Here is a 13,007-nt window from a genome sequence, read left to right as displayed (position 1 = left end):
TTTCGGTAATAAGCTTACATGTTTTGATTTCGAGATATTTAATACAAATTCTTTTCCTCGAAACAGTGATCTCGAGTGGATCTTTATGACTCGAAACCGGCTGTTAGGTTTATTAAGTTATCAAAATTCCGTTTTCCATATTTCTATCCCAGAATTGATGGATACGAAAACAGAACTGACTAATCAACATATGCTCTGATACCACATGTTGATCAGTTCTGTTTAGACATAATGGAAAACATATAAACATACCTGATTGCAGCAGTACAGGCCAGCAGAGAATCTAGATGGAGACGCAACAATAAGGTTTGACATGATTGTCAACTTGATCTGGTTCCTAAGGGTGCAATCTAATGATGGTGATGAAGATACCGAATAAGGGAGTTCGGTTATGGAGAGAGGGGCGATTTCATGAGTGATGTTATTGTGATTAGAGTCTAACCCTTTAACCCTTTAATTATCTCCTTATATATGCACCCAAGAGGAAACCCTAATTAGTTAATAAGGGTAATTTGGCCCATCAACAATTACCAACTAATTATTTAATAGGTTGTTATATATTTTGATCTATATAATGTAAATGTAAATGATTATAATGGCTACTAGATTAAATATAAAATAAAATATATTTAATCTTACACTATTGTATGTGGATGATATGTTAATAGCTTACAGAGACAAGGCAGAGATTGTAGCTACAAAGAGTAAAATAACGTGAAACAGATCGATAAAACCTAACGCTTAGTGTTTAAACGTGTTCAAGACGGAAGTTTCGATAGGTAGAACTCAATACGGCAGATATTAACGTGATAGGATCAAGTCGACATAGATTTCATTGATATACTAAAAGAGTTTACATCTTTAAGATCTGGGAGAATCAAGTGTGATATTTCCTTCAAATGAAACTTATCAAGTTCAAACGTATGGCCCCTCTAGTTATAGTCCATGACCTATACGTTTGATATATTCAAACTATTTGCACTCAGCCAAACGTATCTATCATTCGTTTGACTATTCCATGCATTTAAACACACACTTAGTACAAACTCTATCTAGCTTATTCGCACGGCATCGGACACAAATATACATTAACATATTCCCCCTTGTCTGTTGCTATTGAATCTTGAACTTCAAAGTTGGGAGTTGTGCTTAATATGATGCAACTTCAGTCACGTATTTGTTGATGCCATCTTACATGTGTTAATATATTCCCCCTTGACCGGTGCTTTAGGCTTGCAGAATTCTTGATCCGAGTTTTTGCAGCGAAACCAAAACCTTGATGCTTTTGTATCATTCTTCCCCCTTCATATTACGCATATCCAATTAGTCAGAAACTCAAGCTCAGTCGACTATCGTCCCCTCTTCCTAGGCTATATTTACGCCAATCAATTGTTTCTACTGATCGGCAACTGATAAAGTCTCGGTCTTTCAACTGTCTATAATAAGTCTCGGTTTTGTCTCAAAAACTCTACCAAAATCAAAATTTGTCTACGCAGTTTCTGACATGATCCTCTGATTGGCTATACTACAATCTTCACAAGAATTAACAAATTTGAAACCATCACTATAGCTTCTCCATTTCAACATTAACCACATCTGACTTTGGTTTAACGCAATTTTCATATTGCTCGATCTTCCTCAAAACCTCAAAACCCAAACTGGCACTCAATCAAACGTATCTCTCATCCATTTGATTGTTCCATGCGTTTAAACACACATATATACATATTTAGTACAGATTCTATCTATCATATTCGCACAATTACAGACACAAATATACATTAACAAAGAGGTTCATAATGAGGGAATTTGATATGAAAGAGTTAGGTGAAGCCAGAATTATTTTGGGTATGGAAATCCATAGGATAGAAGTCAAAAACTATTAAAGTTTACTTAATGCTTTTATATAAAGAAGGTGTTAACTAACTTCTTTAGATAAGAGTAAGGTTGTGGATACACCTATGGTTCAAGATTTCAAATATCGAGTAATAGATTATCCAATATATATATATATATATATATATATATATATATATATATATACTAGTGGGAAAGCCCGCGCGTTGCGGCGGGTGTCCCGACTAATATCATACTCAATTATGATGTCCTTACTAAGTAACTAAAATCTTTCAAGAAAACAAAGTTGAGCGATTGGAAAATCAAAGTGCATTCATATTTGCAAGAATATCTAAACCCTGTATCCTCGTTGACTTCCTCTGCAGCTCATTCTTGAAACCAAAAATTTTCTAAAACTCAGATATTATAGAGCAATTATAAAAGTGAATTGATCCATAACCATCAACATCCCCTAAACCCGCTTCCCACAATTTCAATACTTTAAAAAACATAAAAAAATTTCATATGTTTTTAGTATGCTTTAAAATACAAATTAACAATAAATATGAATAAAGAACAAAGATTCACCTCCAAACAATAAGGTACAACTATTAGATAAATAGCCAAAAGTAGTCAACACATTACATATAACATAAGCCTCTACTACACATACCTGCTTGTCACCTAGCTTATTGACACCATTCTCCAACATTTCTTTGTAGAATTGATTACCCTCATGGGTTCATTATCCAACTCCAGCAAATACTACTGAGAAACCACCTAGTAATCAAAAATAAATAATGCTATATAAGAAATGTTAAGCAAATTTTGGTGATGAAACTTATCAATAAAATATAAAATCTAAGTACCAAGCAAATTATGGTGATAAAACGTGTACCATGGGCCTTGGAAACACTGTTAATAAGCTCCACGATAATAATAGTTTTTTCGACACCAGGACCACTAAAAAAACCAATATTTCCTCCTCAAGGTGCAAGAAGATCCACCACCTAAAACATCACAAAAGTTTATTATAATTTATAACTCAAAATAGTGTGACAATATATAAATGTCGTGTGTACATCTCCATTCATGAATTATACAAATGACAAGGATCTATTGTTCAGATTCTTGTTCAACAAAAGCATGTGCTCCTCCATGAATAGGCAAATAGTGATCGGTCTCGGTTAAAAGTAGAAACAAGTTAAAAAAGATAAGGTTGTTGCTATTCAATGTGAAAAAAAGACTTACTGATTTCGCCCCTATGATTGACAGGCACTTCAGTAACATTACTAATACGACCAAGAGTAGCTCTGTCACCTACCATCACAATAACATATCCAAATTTAGTGTGATAATAAAATCATGAAAGAAAGGTATTAAGTGTAGTGTCTTATGTTGATAATATGAGATAATAAAGTGTTCATTCTTACTCAGTATTGTAAATCTCAGTTCTAGACATCGAGTAATCGATAATCAAGTAAATATACTGTTTCCTAAATAGGAAAAATCCAATATACTCAAGATATCCTTTTTACTTAGGTACGCAAATTGCATATTAGTTAAAAATGAGGAGTCCTAAAAATTAAGACTTTTGGATTATAACATTTGAATGGCTATTGCAATGAATTATCCTCAGACGTAACAGTTGTTAACCGGGACCCATAGTAACCATTAGGGAGGAAGATGACAATTAGTACGAGATTTTGACATGTAAACAAAAATTTGCTGCCTGGATGAAAAACAAAACAAAATATTTAATTTATGCATATTGAAAGAGTCAAAAGTGTATTTAGTAAACAAGTACCCGTAGTAGTCTCTTGTGTTGATGCAAGGGATATGAGAGATGATGGGCCTGCAGACTATAGTGGGGGCCTCTTCCATTACACCTACCCCAAATCGCTTTAGCGAACCCACAAATGATGAAGACATCGTCTTTGAGGCCCGCTTCAGTTCTGCAAAAGCAATATCTATCAAAACCAACTGATTTTTCATCCTTCCTTTCGTGTCAGCCAGTTAATAGATGAATCGAAAGATGATAAATAAGACGATGATGGGTTTTCAAACCAGAGGGAGGATGGAAAAATGCGCCGCTATAAAGAGTTTAGGGTTTCAAACCAGGTCGCTTTCTGGCTTGTACACTATACTCGATATACACGAGCAATCCGACCCATTTCGATCAGTGTACAAAATACCCTTTTGACCCGTTAACTTGGTCAAGAAAATATAAATATCAAGTATGGTGTATGTGCATGTAAAAAAGAAATAACACTAAGTACCAATTTGCCCTTCAAATCAATAACTCACATGTATTATCGAGTATAGTGTACAAGCTAGAAAATGACCTCCAAAGCATTGACCTGCAATATTGACAAACAAATTGTTAATAATAATTGACTTGCACCAAACTTTTTCGCCTCAGATGTTATCAAACCTTCACTCCTAAACTCCAACAACAAATCCCTCTCTACAACCGCCAACTTCTCTAACGCCTCAGCGGCCGCTTTCCTCACACTCCAATCCTCACTCTTCACCACAAACCCAACCAAAACACTCACCAAACTCTTCACAATAACCGAACTCGAAAGAACACCACCGACACCAATCACACTACCTAAAACCGTCAACAAAGCAGCTTTCGCCTTAAAATCGTCAACCTTCAACAACTTCTCAATCCTCAGTCCTCACCACCATCCTCAAATAAACCGGATCGGGATCCGGCGCGCCATCGAAGCCGCAGCTAAACAGAGAGTCGCGCCGATCTGAGAGTTCAAATCCTGTTCGGTCACCAACGCATCAATGAAATATACATAATGTATCAAAATAGTAATAGTAATTTTAAATGTATATAAATAAATTAAAAAAATGATCAATATATAAAAAATAGCCAAACTCGAGCTTAGGCGACCTCGGTCTCGGTTCAGCTCGTTTACAGTTGATAAAAGGCTAACCTTCACCCGGTCAGCATCAGATAAAGGTCTTGTTATGTAGATTATCAACCAATTTGACACTTACGCCTTCATGTCTATTCTGATCCTTCAGGTCATTAAGCAAATATTGTATATATATATATATAAAGCACCAATTATTCTCTCAAAAATATCTTCATCGACCCTTGTATCGCACCAATCATTAAACTTATTTAACCACTTCGAATTAATTGTTTTAGATAGTAAATGGGGATAATAGATAATAAAAAGTGAATACCAGACTCTCTATTCCGCTACCATAACCTTCAGTCAGTCCAGAAAGAAGATCCAATGAACAAACAACGAATTCTTTGTCAAGCGAAACCCAGCTAAAACAGGATCAACCTGCAACAAAAGTACATCAAATTCAGAATCAACTCGCGCACTAAAAAATAACTTCACAATGAAACTTTATGGGGCTGTTAAAAAAACTAAAACTCACTCCCATGTTCAACGTTGAGTTCGATGCCGGAGTCTGAAACTTGACACCTGCTTTTGCCTACAATATATCAGCATTAAAAAGTTACCGTCCACCCGAAAAATCAACGATGTAAGCACTCATTCACAATAACTCACAAATTATTCAATCACATATATATAACCCCTCTCTATATCATATATCCTTTAAGTTTAACCTTACACAGATAATCCACAGTTCAGGTAACACAAGGGACCGTAAATATAGCCCTAACTATAGCATAACGAGCTAATTCAAACAATAAATGATATTAAACAAATCAATTTATGAAGGATACATGTTAGAGTAAAGGGATTTGAGAACGGAATTCGAAATAGCGTACCTGATTCCATCGCCATGATGTACTTTTGAGGAAAACCTAAGCAGGTGGTCGGATTGATGAGATGAAATTGAAGAAATCAAACAAATAAGAGTCTAAATCAGTGTTGTTGTCGAAACTTTGTGTTGCTCCGGCATTCAAAATTGGTGAGATGTGTCTTGTGTGTTTAACCATGATGAACTTGAGATGAAATTGAAACATACGATGCTTCATCTGCAACCTGGAGACTCCCACCATTATTCGCATTCAATCTTTCGATCTTCACGTCTCAATTGCAATTGCAAGACGATTCATTTGCATGCTATATAATCGGATATTAGGGTTCATGGGTGAAATTCCTAGCCTACCCATGGAGCGTCTTAAAAGTCTGATGAACTTCCACTTCTACCTGCTTACAGTCACTTGTACATGCTTCTTAAAAATGTGTACCCCTACTCAAATTACATTTTTGTACATTACTTCTCCTTTTTATAATATTATAGATATATATATTGTGGCAGAACTCTAACTTATAAAATAGAGATAGTGGCCTCGGCCCACTCACAAAAAAAATAGCAGCAATTTTAATTCGGCCACTAGCATCCTACTCTGCTCGACTGGCTGGTTATTTCCTTATTACTCGTTTTCGCTCCATTTTCACCGGGACCCGGCAAAACACAAAATAATATAATAAAACACTAAAAACTAAAAAGAATAAATAAAAACTATACAATAATTATACACTTTACACGGGACAAATACGTGTATTTTACCACACATTAGTAAAGAGATAAGAAGATATTCCTTATGCTATTGTAGTAGTACGCCTCATGTATTTAATGGCTTATACATGACATGGCATTGGGTATGGCTTAGGGGGGTGGGGGTGGTGATCACTCATCACTTACAACACCCAATCAAGTTCCGCCATGTCATCAACCATTTTTTCATCACTCACACCCTTTTTTAGTGGCAATGGTCATCACTCACAACACCCAACAATAAACCCCTACACCCACTCACATCCTTTCCTTCATCACGCGTGAAGTTTTCCATGGAAACAATTTTTTCACTCGTGAATGTTGTTGGTGGCGGTGGAAGTTTTGTTTGTTTCACGCGTGAAACATCTCTATCACGGGGAAAATATTCCCCACCCCCATCCCCTTATACATGACATGGCATTAGGTACGCAGATCGTGTGGTTAGCATATTCTTAGCTAATCCAGGGTTGTTTGTTACCTTGGGAAGTTGTCAAGTGGATTATGAGGTATCTCAATGGTACTTACTAATAGTTGGTCTTATCTTTGGAAAAGACAACAACGAAAACAAGGTTATACTTGGTTCTATTGATGCAGGCTTTGCTTCTTCATAAGGGCAAACCAATAACGGGGTATGTTTTTCAAAGTTTTAGGAAGTGTTGTAAGTTGAAAAGCTACTCTGCAACATTTAGTGGCATAATCTACTACTGAATCAGAGTATATTGCTCTTACTAAAATTGTAAAAGAGGCTATTTGGTTGAAACGATTTGTGTCTGACCTAGGGGCTATTGTTGGCAATGCAATAGCTTTGTGTGACAATTAGGGGGTTGTATATTTGTCAATGAACCAAGTGTTTCATGAAAGAACTAAGCATATTAGTGAAGGTCGCACTTTATCATAGATATCATTATCTCCAGAGCACTAAATCCTTCTTCGGTTCTAGGTTTTTACATTTCTTGAGCAGTGGCGGATTTAGAAATTTTTTTTCAATGATTGACTAGACAACAATCAGGTGAATTTTTTTTTCAATGATTGAGCCGTTGCATTCAATGTTGGTCAACCATATTAATAATTCGTTTAAGTAAGTTTAAGGGTGTGAATCATAATATAAGCATTCTACAACAGTTAATATGACCATACTTTTGTTATATTTAGTTGGAGTTAAATGCCATTTTAGTCCCTGTGGTTTCGGCCATTTTGCCAGTTTAGTCCAAAGGTTTCATTTTTAACCTGTGGGTCCATAAAGGTTTCACAGTTGCCATTTTAGTCCACTTGGTTAACTTTATCCATTTTTTCTGTTAACGAGAAGGCCAATTTGGTCATTTTGTATGTAATTCTGTTAACTAAAAGGGCAATTCAGCCATATAAAATGACCGAATTGGCCTTCTCGTTAACAGAAAAAATGGATGAAGTTAACCCAGTGGACTAAAATGGCAACTGTGAAACCTTTTTGGACCCACAGGTTAAAAATGAAACCTTTGGACTAAACTGGCAAAATGGCTCAAACCACAGGGACTAAAATGGCATTTAACTCTATTTAGTTGAGGTTAGTTAATAGTCTGTTAATATAGATGTTAGCTAATAACAGTGTAAGGGTTTTCATTTGTATGATCACAACACTCATTCTTGTTTTCAATAATAGATAGATAAGTGTTTGGTTCTTAATTCCAGTTCATTGTTCCTCATCGTTGCTTTCTTCAGTTTAAGTTTTCTTCGTGTGTTTGATTAGCGATTTCCGCGTAAACGTTTAACAAATAATTTGAAAGCATTAACATTATACTTAGAAGTTCTTAAGTAGGTTTGACTACTATGGTAATGGTCATAGTTAAAGCAGCTATGTAATTACATACATGTATGTTCTCTCTTTTGATCAGTACTATGTATAGTGTTTGTATAACGAGATGTAGGTAGAAATGTGACTTACGGATAAGATGATTCAGGTTAAGTACTCATAATGTTGAACAAGATAATCGGGTGGTTTCAGAGGAGAGGGGTAGTGATGGTCGTTACAGGTGGCGTGAAAATGGGGGACAGTGGAGCCGGTGGTTGTGGGTGTTGGCTCTCTGTGGGTGTCAATGGTGAGGATGGATAGTGTTCAATGGTTGAAGACGGCGGAGGTTAGTGGTAAACATGAATTGGGGTGGTGTTGCGGTGGTGGAAGAGAAGAGAGAGATTAGAAAATGGGTTGAGTTGAAGGTGTATAGATAATCCCCCCCCCCCCCCCAATCCCAGTATATTCCGTTAGGTATCTAACGAAATATGCTGACGAGAAGGGCTCCGTGTGTAAAAAAATAAAAGACTGGGACTCAACATGCGAGATTTTGAAAAAGAAGGCTCATGTTGATCCCGCCCCTAAACCGCATGTACGCTAATTGCACTTTACTCCAAATTCAAATCAATAAAGTCAAGAGTCAAGGACTAATGCCATTTTGAAGGAAAAACATACAATTTTGAAATTAGATTGCTCATATCAAACCGTAGTTTACAACTTAATTCAACTCATTCTGCTTCTACTTACTTCCTTGACTATTTCCTATATCAGTCAACAGTATGAGATGTTTAGACACTCATGTTTAAATGTTTTGAAACATGTTATTTGATTTTGGGTTATCTGAATAATATATTTTGCGTTTTATATAATGTGTGGTTATGTTTATTTTATTTTAAATTGCAATTCTTGAGATTAACTTAGTAGACTACACGCAAAGTCCTGTGGTTTGAACCAAATCTTGGATTTTGTCCCCATGTTTCTTGTTATCTTTTGGTGTTAGTCCAAATGGCTAACGGGGTTAACTTTTTCTGTTAGTTTAAAGGTATTTTTTGTATCATATGGTATTGAATTGTTCAAACTGTTAATAATATTTTAGATGTATTGATGCATTTGGATTTTGGACTAATTTTTTTGGATTTGGAATTGTTAACCATGAGAATTAAAATGGAATGGATTTGGTTGGCGATCAAAGTGTTGACCATTTTTTTTTCCGGACCATGCAGTTTTGAAATAACCAACAATTTTCGTTCCGGCTCAACCCATGATCCAACCCGACTAAGAGGTCCAAGACTGACCGACTAAGAGGACCGAGGACAAAGAGACAAATACCCTAGTTGCAAACCCTTGTCTGTCAGTCTTTGTCACCAGGTGATAGTCAATGCGTCTACGGTCTGTTTGGGCCGAGGCGCTTGCCTTACTGATGCCTTACGAAGCCAGCCACCTTGCATATGCGTGAGGAGCATATGTCTCACCAGAGCGCCTTGGTGCGTGTCTTGTAAAGGAGAGGTGAGAGCTTCAACAATATAACCCAATGTTAAAATATTGTTCAAACTCGTTGATTAATTTGTCTCGCACCCGTCTACAAGATGGCTTACAGCAATAGTAGAGTATTAAGGATATGATGGGTGGTTCGGGTTTCAACGGTGTATGCCCATGAAAAAAGGGTAAATGCACGGTACCCTGACAAATTTACAAACAAACACCTCATAATTCTAATTCCTACAAATTCCAACTCGTTCGACAAACTCCAACTGTGAATTGCCCCTTAGTTTCTTGAACTAAAACAATTTAACATGATGTAGCATTAGAAACAACTTTCGGTCATTTGCAATATGTTCGACCAATTTCCCTTCTACCTAACGTTTTATGTGGCGTTTTAACAATAAACCACAACCAAAATCGATTCATTTATAAGTAAATAGTTCAAAATTGTTGCCTCCAATTGGCATTACACAAATGTTGGACCGGCGATGTTTATCGATAAAAACTTAGTTATAAAAGCACCTCAAGCTTCCTCTCCTTCCAATCTATGCACAAAGAGAGAATTTATCACAAAATGTGCAAATAACTAATAACAACAACAACAACAATAACAACAACAACAACAAGTTAACAATCGACCAAATATCGATACTAAACCAAGTGAAGGCCACTAGCTAGTGCTACACATACTAGAGAGATGGGTTTTGGTCATTAACAAATCCCTAATATTTGAGTTGACCACAACATACAACGGTCACTAGTTTGTTTGTTAAGGAGCATAACATTGGGGGCTTTTCGTATCATATCACCTTGACCTAGAATGAATAATACCATCCCATTTTGTCCCAAAACCTCTTCGATGGTCATGATTTTCATGGTCCACATGTGATTTATTTACACCGCGCGAAACTGTGATTTGAATAACAACTTTGTCATGAACCGTATTTTATGCCACTTAGAAGAAGAAGAAGTAATCAAATTCATATGGATGAGTGGAAACATAAAAGTGAAACGAAAAATCAAGCAATAAAATATATTACCGTTTGCATACCGTGACAAAGGGATTGTTTCCGCATCTTCATGGTGCCTTGATCTAAAAGGAGAATTAGATGTTGCTTGCAGGTTCGGGGTGGCCTTGTCTTGTCCGGAGATCTGTTCATTTTATTAAGAAGAATTTATTAGTTCTCAAATAAAACAATAATAATGGAAATCAAATTATAAAGAATGTAATAAATTACTCCAAATCTCAAGGTTCGATTGTAAAGGGTAACAAGGCCGGTAAAAAGCCTCACAGCATAATCTGCAATTTCCTCAGTTTCATATTCCGCAAATGCGAAACCTTTCGGTTTATCAGTTTCTTTATCCCGTGGAATGTGTAAATCAACTACCCGTCCAGCTTGAATAAGGATATCGTATAAGACCCTATCGGTTACTCTCTCATCCAAATTACCTTTACAAAGAAAGATTTATAAAAATCAGGTTAATAGGTTTGTTTTGCCTTAATTTAAGACCGTGTGTATGCAAAGTTGAACGCACTATTGTATGCAGTACTGTGTCTGGAAGATAACCAAGTTTATCGGTAACTAATCACAATGCTTTACATTCTAATTGTAATGATTTCCAAAACAAGTATCAACAACGACAAATGATTATAGGTTAAAAAAAAACGATCCTCGCTTATAAATACTTGAACCAAACGCATAATTCAAATTTTCAATCATACAACTCAAACATTTCAATGCTCCTAAAAAGATAAGACGGCGTGTATGCAAAGTTGAACACGCTATTGTACACACTGTGTCTAGAATATAACCAAGATTATCAGCACTTGATCCCAATGTTTTACATTCTAATTAAAATCATTTCTTAATTTTCAATAAATGAAAATGATTTCCTAAACAAGTTTCAACAAAGACAAGTGATTATCAGTTAGAGACAAAACAGTTGATCATCCTCACTTAGAATACTTGAACTAAAACACATAATTCAAATTTTCAGTCGTATAATTAAAAAATCCCCATACTCCTAAAAAGATAAGACTGCGTGTACGCAAAGTTGAACGCGCTATCGCACACACCGTGCCTAGGAGATAACCATCACCACAGTTGTCAATAGCGGCTATAGCGGACCTAGTCAGACCTATTCGGGCCATTAATCGCTAGTCGGGCCAAGTCGGACCTAGTCGGTCTAGTCAGACCTAGTCGGGCCTAGTCGGCCAGCAAAAAATCGGCGATTCCGGCCAGATTTCGGCAAAAAACCTGTATATTCCGGCCAAAACCTCTAAATTCCGGTCAGTTTCCAACCAAACCATGTGAATTCCAACCATCACTATGACTTTATCAGTACCTGATCACAATGTTTTACATTGTAAAAGAAATAATTTCCTAAACAAGTTTCAACAAAGACAAGTGGTTATAATTAATAAACAAAACAATAAATCCTCACTTAGAATACTTGAATCAAAACACATAATTCTAACTTCCAATCATACATTTCAACATTTTTCATACTCCTAAAAACATGAAATCTGAATTCCAGATGAACATTTCATAAATGAATATTGTGTTATACATCAAATCAAAAAAAAAAAAAAAATTCTACAATCCTCATACATTCATCATGTATCAATAACTTGCCCTAATTACAGTTCATTCTGTTTCATATTAACATTATATAGAAATATTTGGAGATAATCGTATACCTAATCCGATATCTTAATCATCGTGATTCATGAATCAACAAATTAATTGAAACAGAAAGTGAAACAATAAGAATTATTAACTGTGATCGTTGAAGAAGTGATAATCTAATTATTGCAGTAGGTGAATGGTTACCGATGTAAACAGTGCAATTAGGATCGGAGGACATGATCAACGGCGGATGAGATAAACGGAATCGATGACGGAGAAGGTGGAGAATAAAAGCTCTGCTAGTTACAGTTTTTCTGTTTCAAAGTTAATATTAGAGTAAACTGTCAATGGTCCTCGTCATTTTTTCACTTTAGTTCAAAACTCAAACCTTTTAAATTTGGGTCTTTGTAATTTCAATTTTGTTGTTATTTTCATACAAAATCAAAATATGTCCAGATTTTTCAGTTAACATTTAATTTTTTGTCTTTTTCCTCTCTTTTATTGAAGGACAAAATGGTCTTTTAACGTTTTATTATAACAAATTAAAAAATCTGACCATTTTGCCCTTCATTGATAGGGATGAAAAAGACAAAAAGTTAGATGTTAACTAAAAATCTGATAAGATTTTGATTTTAGATGAAAATGGCAACAAAATTGAAACAATAAGGATCTAGATTCAAAAGGCTTGAGTTTTGGACTAAAGTGGTAAAAGTGATTAAACCTCAGGGACCATTTTGACAGTTTACTCTTAATATTATATGGAAATATATTAGACTGCGGGGTAT

The 13,007-nt window shown here is 35.6% G+C and overlaps 1 protein-coding gene and 1 long non-coding RNA gene across 8 annotated transcripts; both read right to left on the bottom strand.

Moving 5' to 3' along the window:
- Positions 1–2,419: 2,419 nt before the first annotated feature.
- Positions 2,420–5,988, bottom strand: LOC110894868. 5 transcript variants are annotated; one of them, XR_002566783.2, is made up of 8 exons: positions 5,606–5,988; positions 5,248–5,304; positions 4,271–5,150; positions 4,144–4,196; positions 3,644–3,791; positions 3,088–3,156; positions 2,706–2,846; positions 2,420–2,616 (listed from the first exon to the last, which is right to left on the bottom strand). It is a non-coding gene; the product is annotated as an uncharacterized LOC110894868 (long non-coding RNA). The 5 variants fall into 5 exon arrangements; XR_002566782.2 differs by having other exon boundaries at positions 4,144–4,613; positions 4,788–5,150; positions 5,606–5,986; XR_004880744.1 differs by having other exon boundaries at positions 4,144–4,613; positions 5,044–5,150; positions 5,606–5,983.
- A 3,880-nt stretch (positions 5,989–9,868) lies between these two features.
- LOC110894867 (spliceosome-associated protein 49) lies at positions 9,869–12,525 on the bottom strand. 3 transcript variants are annotated; one of them, XM_022142096.2, is made up of 5 exons: positions 12,427–12,525; positions 10,831–11,042; positions 10,633–10,744; positions 10,402–10,501; positions 9,869–10,137 (listed from the first exon to the last, which is right to left on the bottom strand). In XM_022142096.2, the coding sequence occupies exons 1-5, from the start codon at positions 12,458–12,460 to the stop codon at positions 10,116–10,118; spliced, it is 480 nt and encodes a 159-aa protein (XP_021997788.1). In that variant the 5' UTR covers positions 12,461–12,525; the 3' UTR covers positions 9,869–10,115. The 3 variants fall into 3 exon arrangements, with proteins under 3 accessions (XP_021997788.1, XP_021997789.1, XP_021997790.1); XM_022142097.2 differs by lacking the exon at positions 10,402–10,501; XM_022142098.2 differs by lacking the exon at positions 10,402–10,501 and having other exon boundaries at positions 10,644–10,744.
- Between the last annotated feature and the right edge of the window lie 482 nt (positions 12,526–13,007).

The sequence above is a fragment of the Helianthus annuus genome, chromosome 2 (assembly GCF_002127325.2).
Source record: "Helianthus annuus cultivar XRQ/B chromosome 2, HanXRQr2.0-SUNRISE, whole genome shotgun sequence".
Lineage (NCBI taxonomy): Eukaryota > Viridiplantae > Streptophyta > Magnoliopsida > Asterales > Asteraceae > Helianthus > Helianthus annuus.
Note: the sequence above shows the minus strand (reverse complement) of the source record. Positions and strands in the feature narration are given on the sequence as shown.

Coding starts and splice junctions, on each gene's coding strand:
- LOC110894867 (XM_022142096.2), bottom strand. CDS start 12,460: ATGTCCTCCGATCCTAATTGCACTGTTTACATCG. Junction 11,043..12,426: donor TAATTGCACTGTTTACATCG/GTAACCATTCAC, acceptor TTCTTTGTAAAG/GTAATTTGGATGAGAGAGTA. Junction 10,138..10,401: donor ATTATTCATTCTAGGTCAAG/GTGATATGATAC, acceptor CTTTGTGCATAG/ATTGGAAGGAGAGGAAGCTT.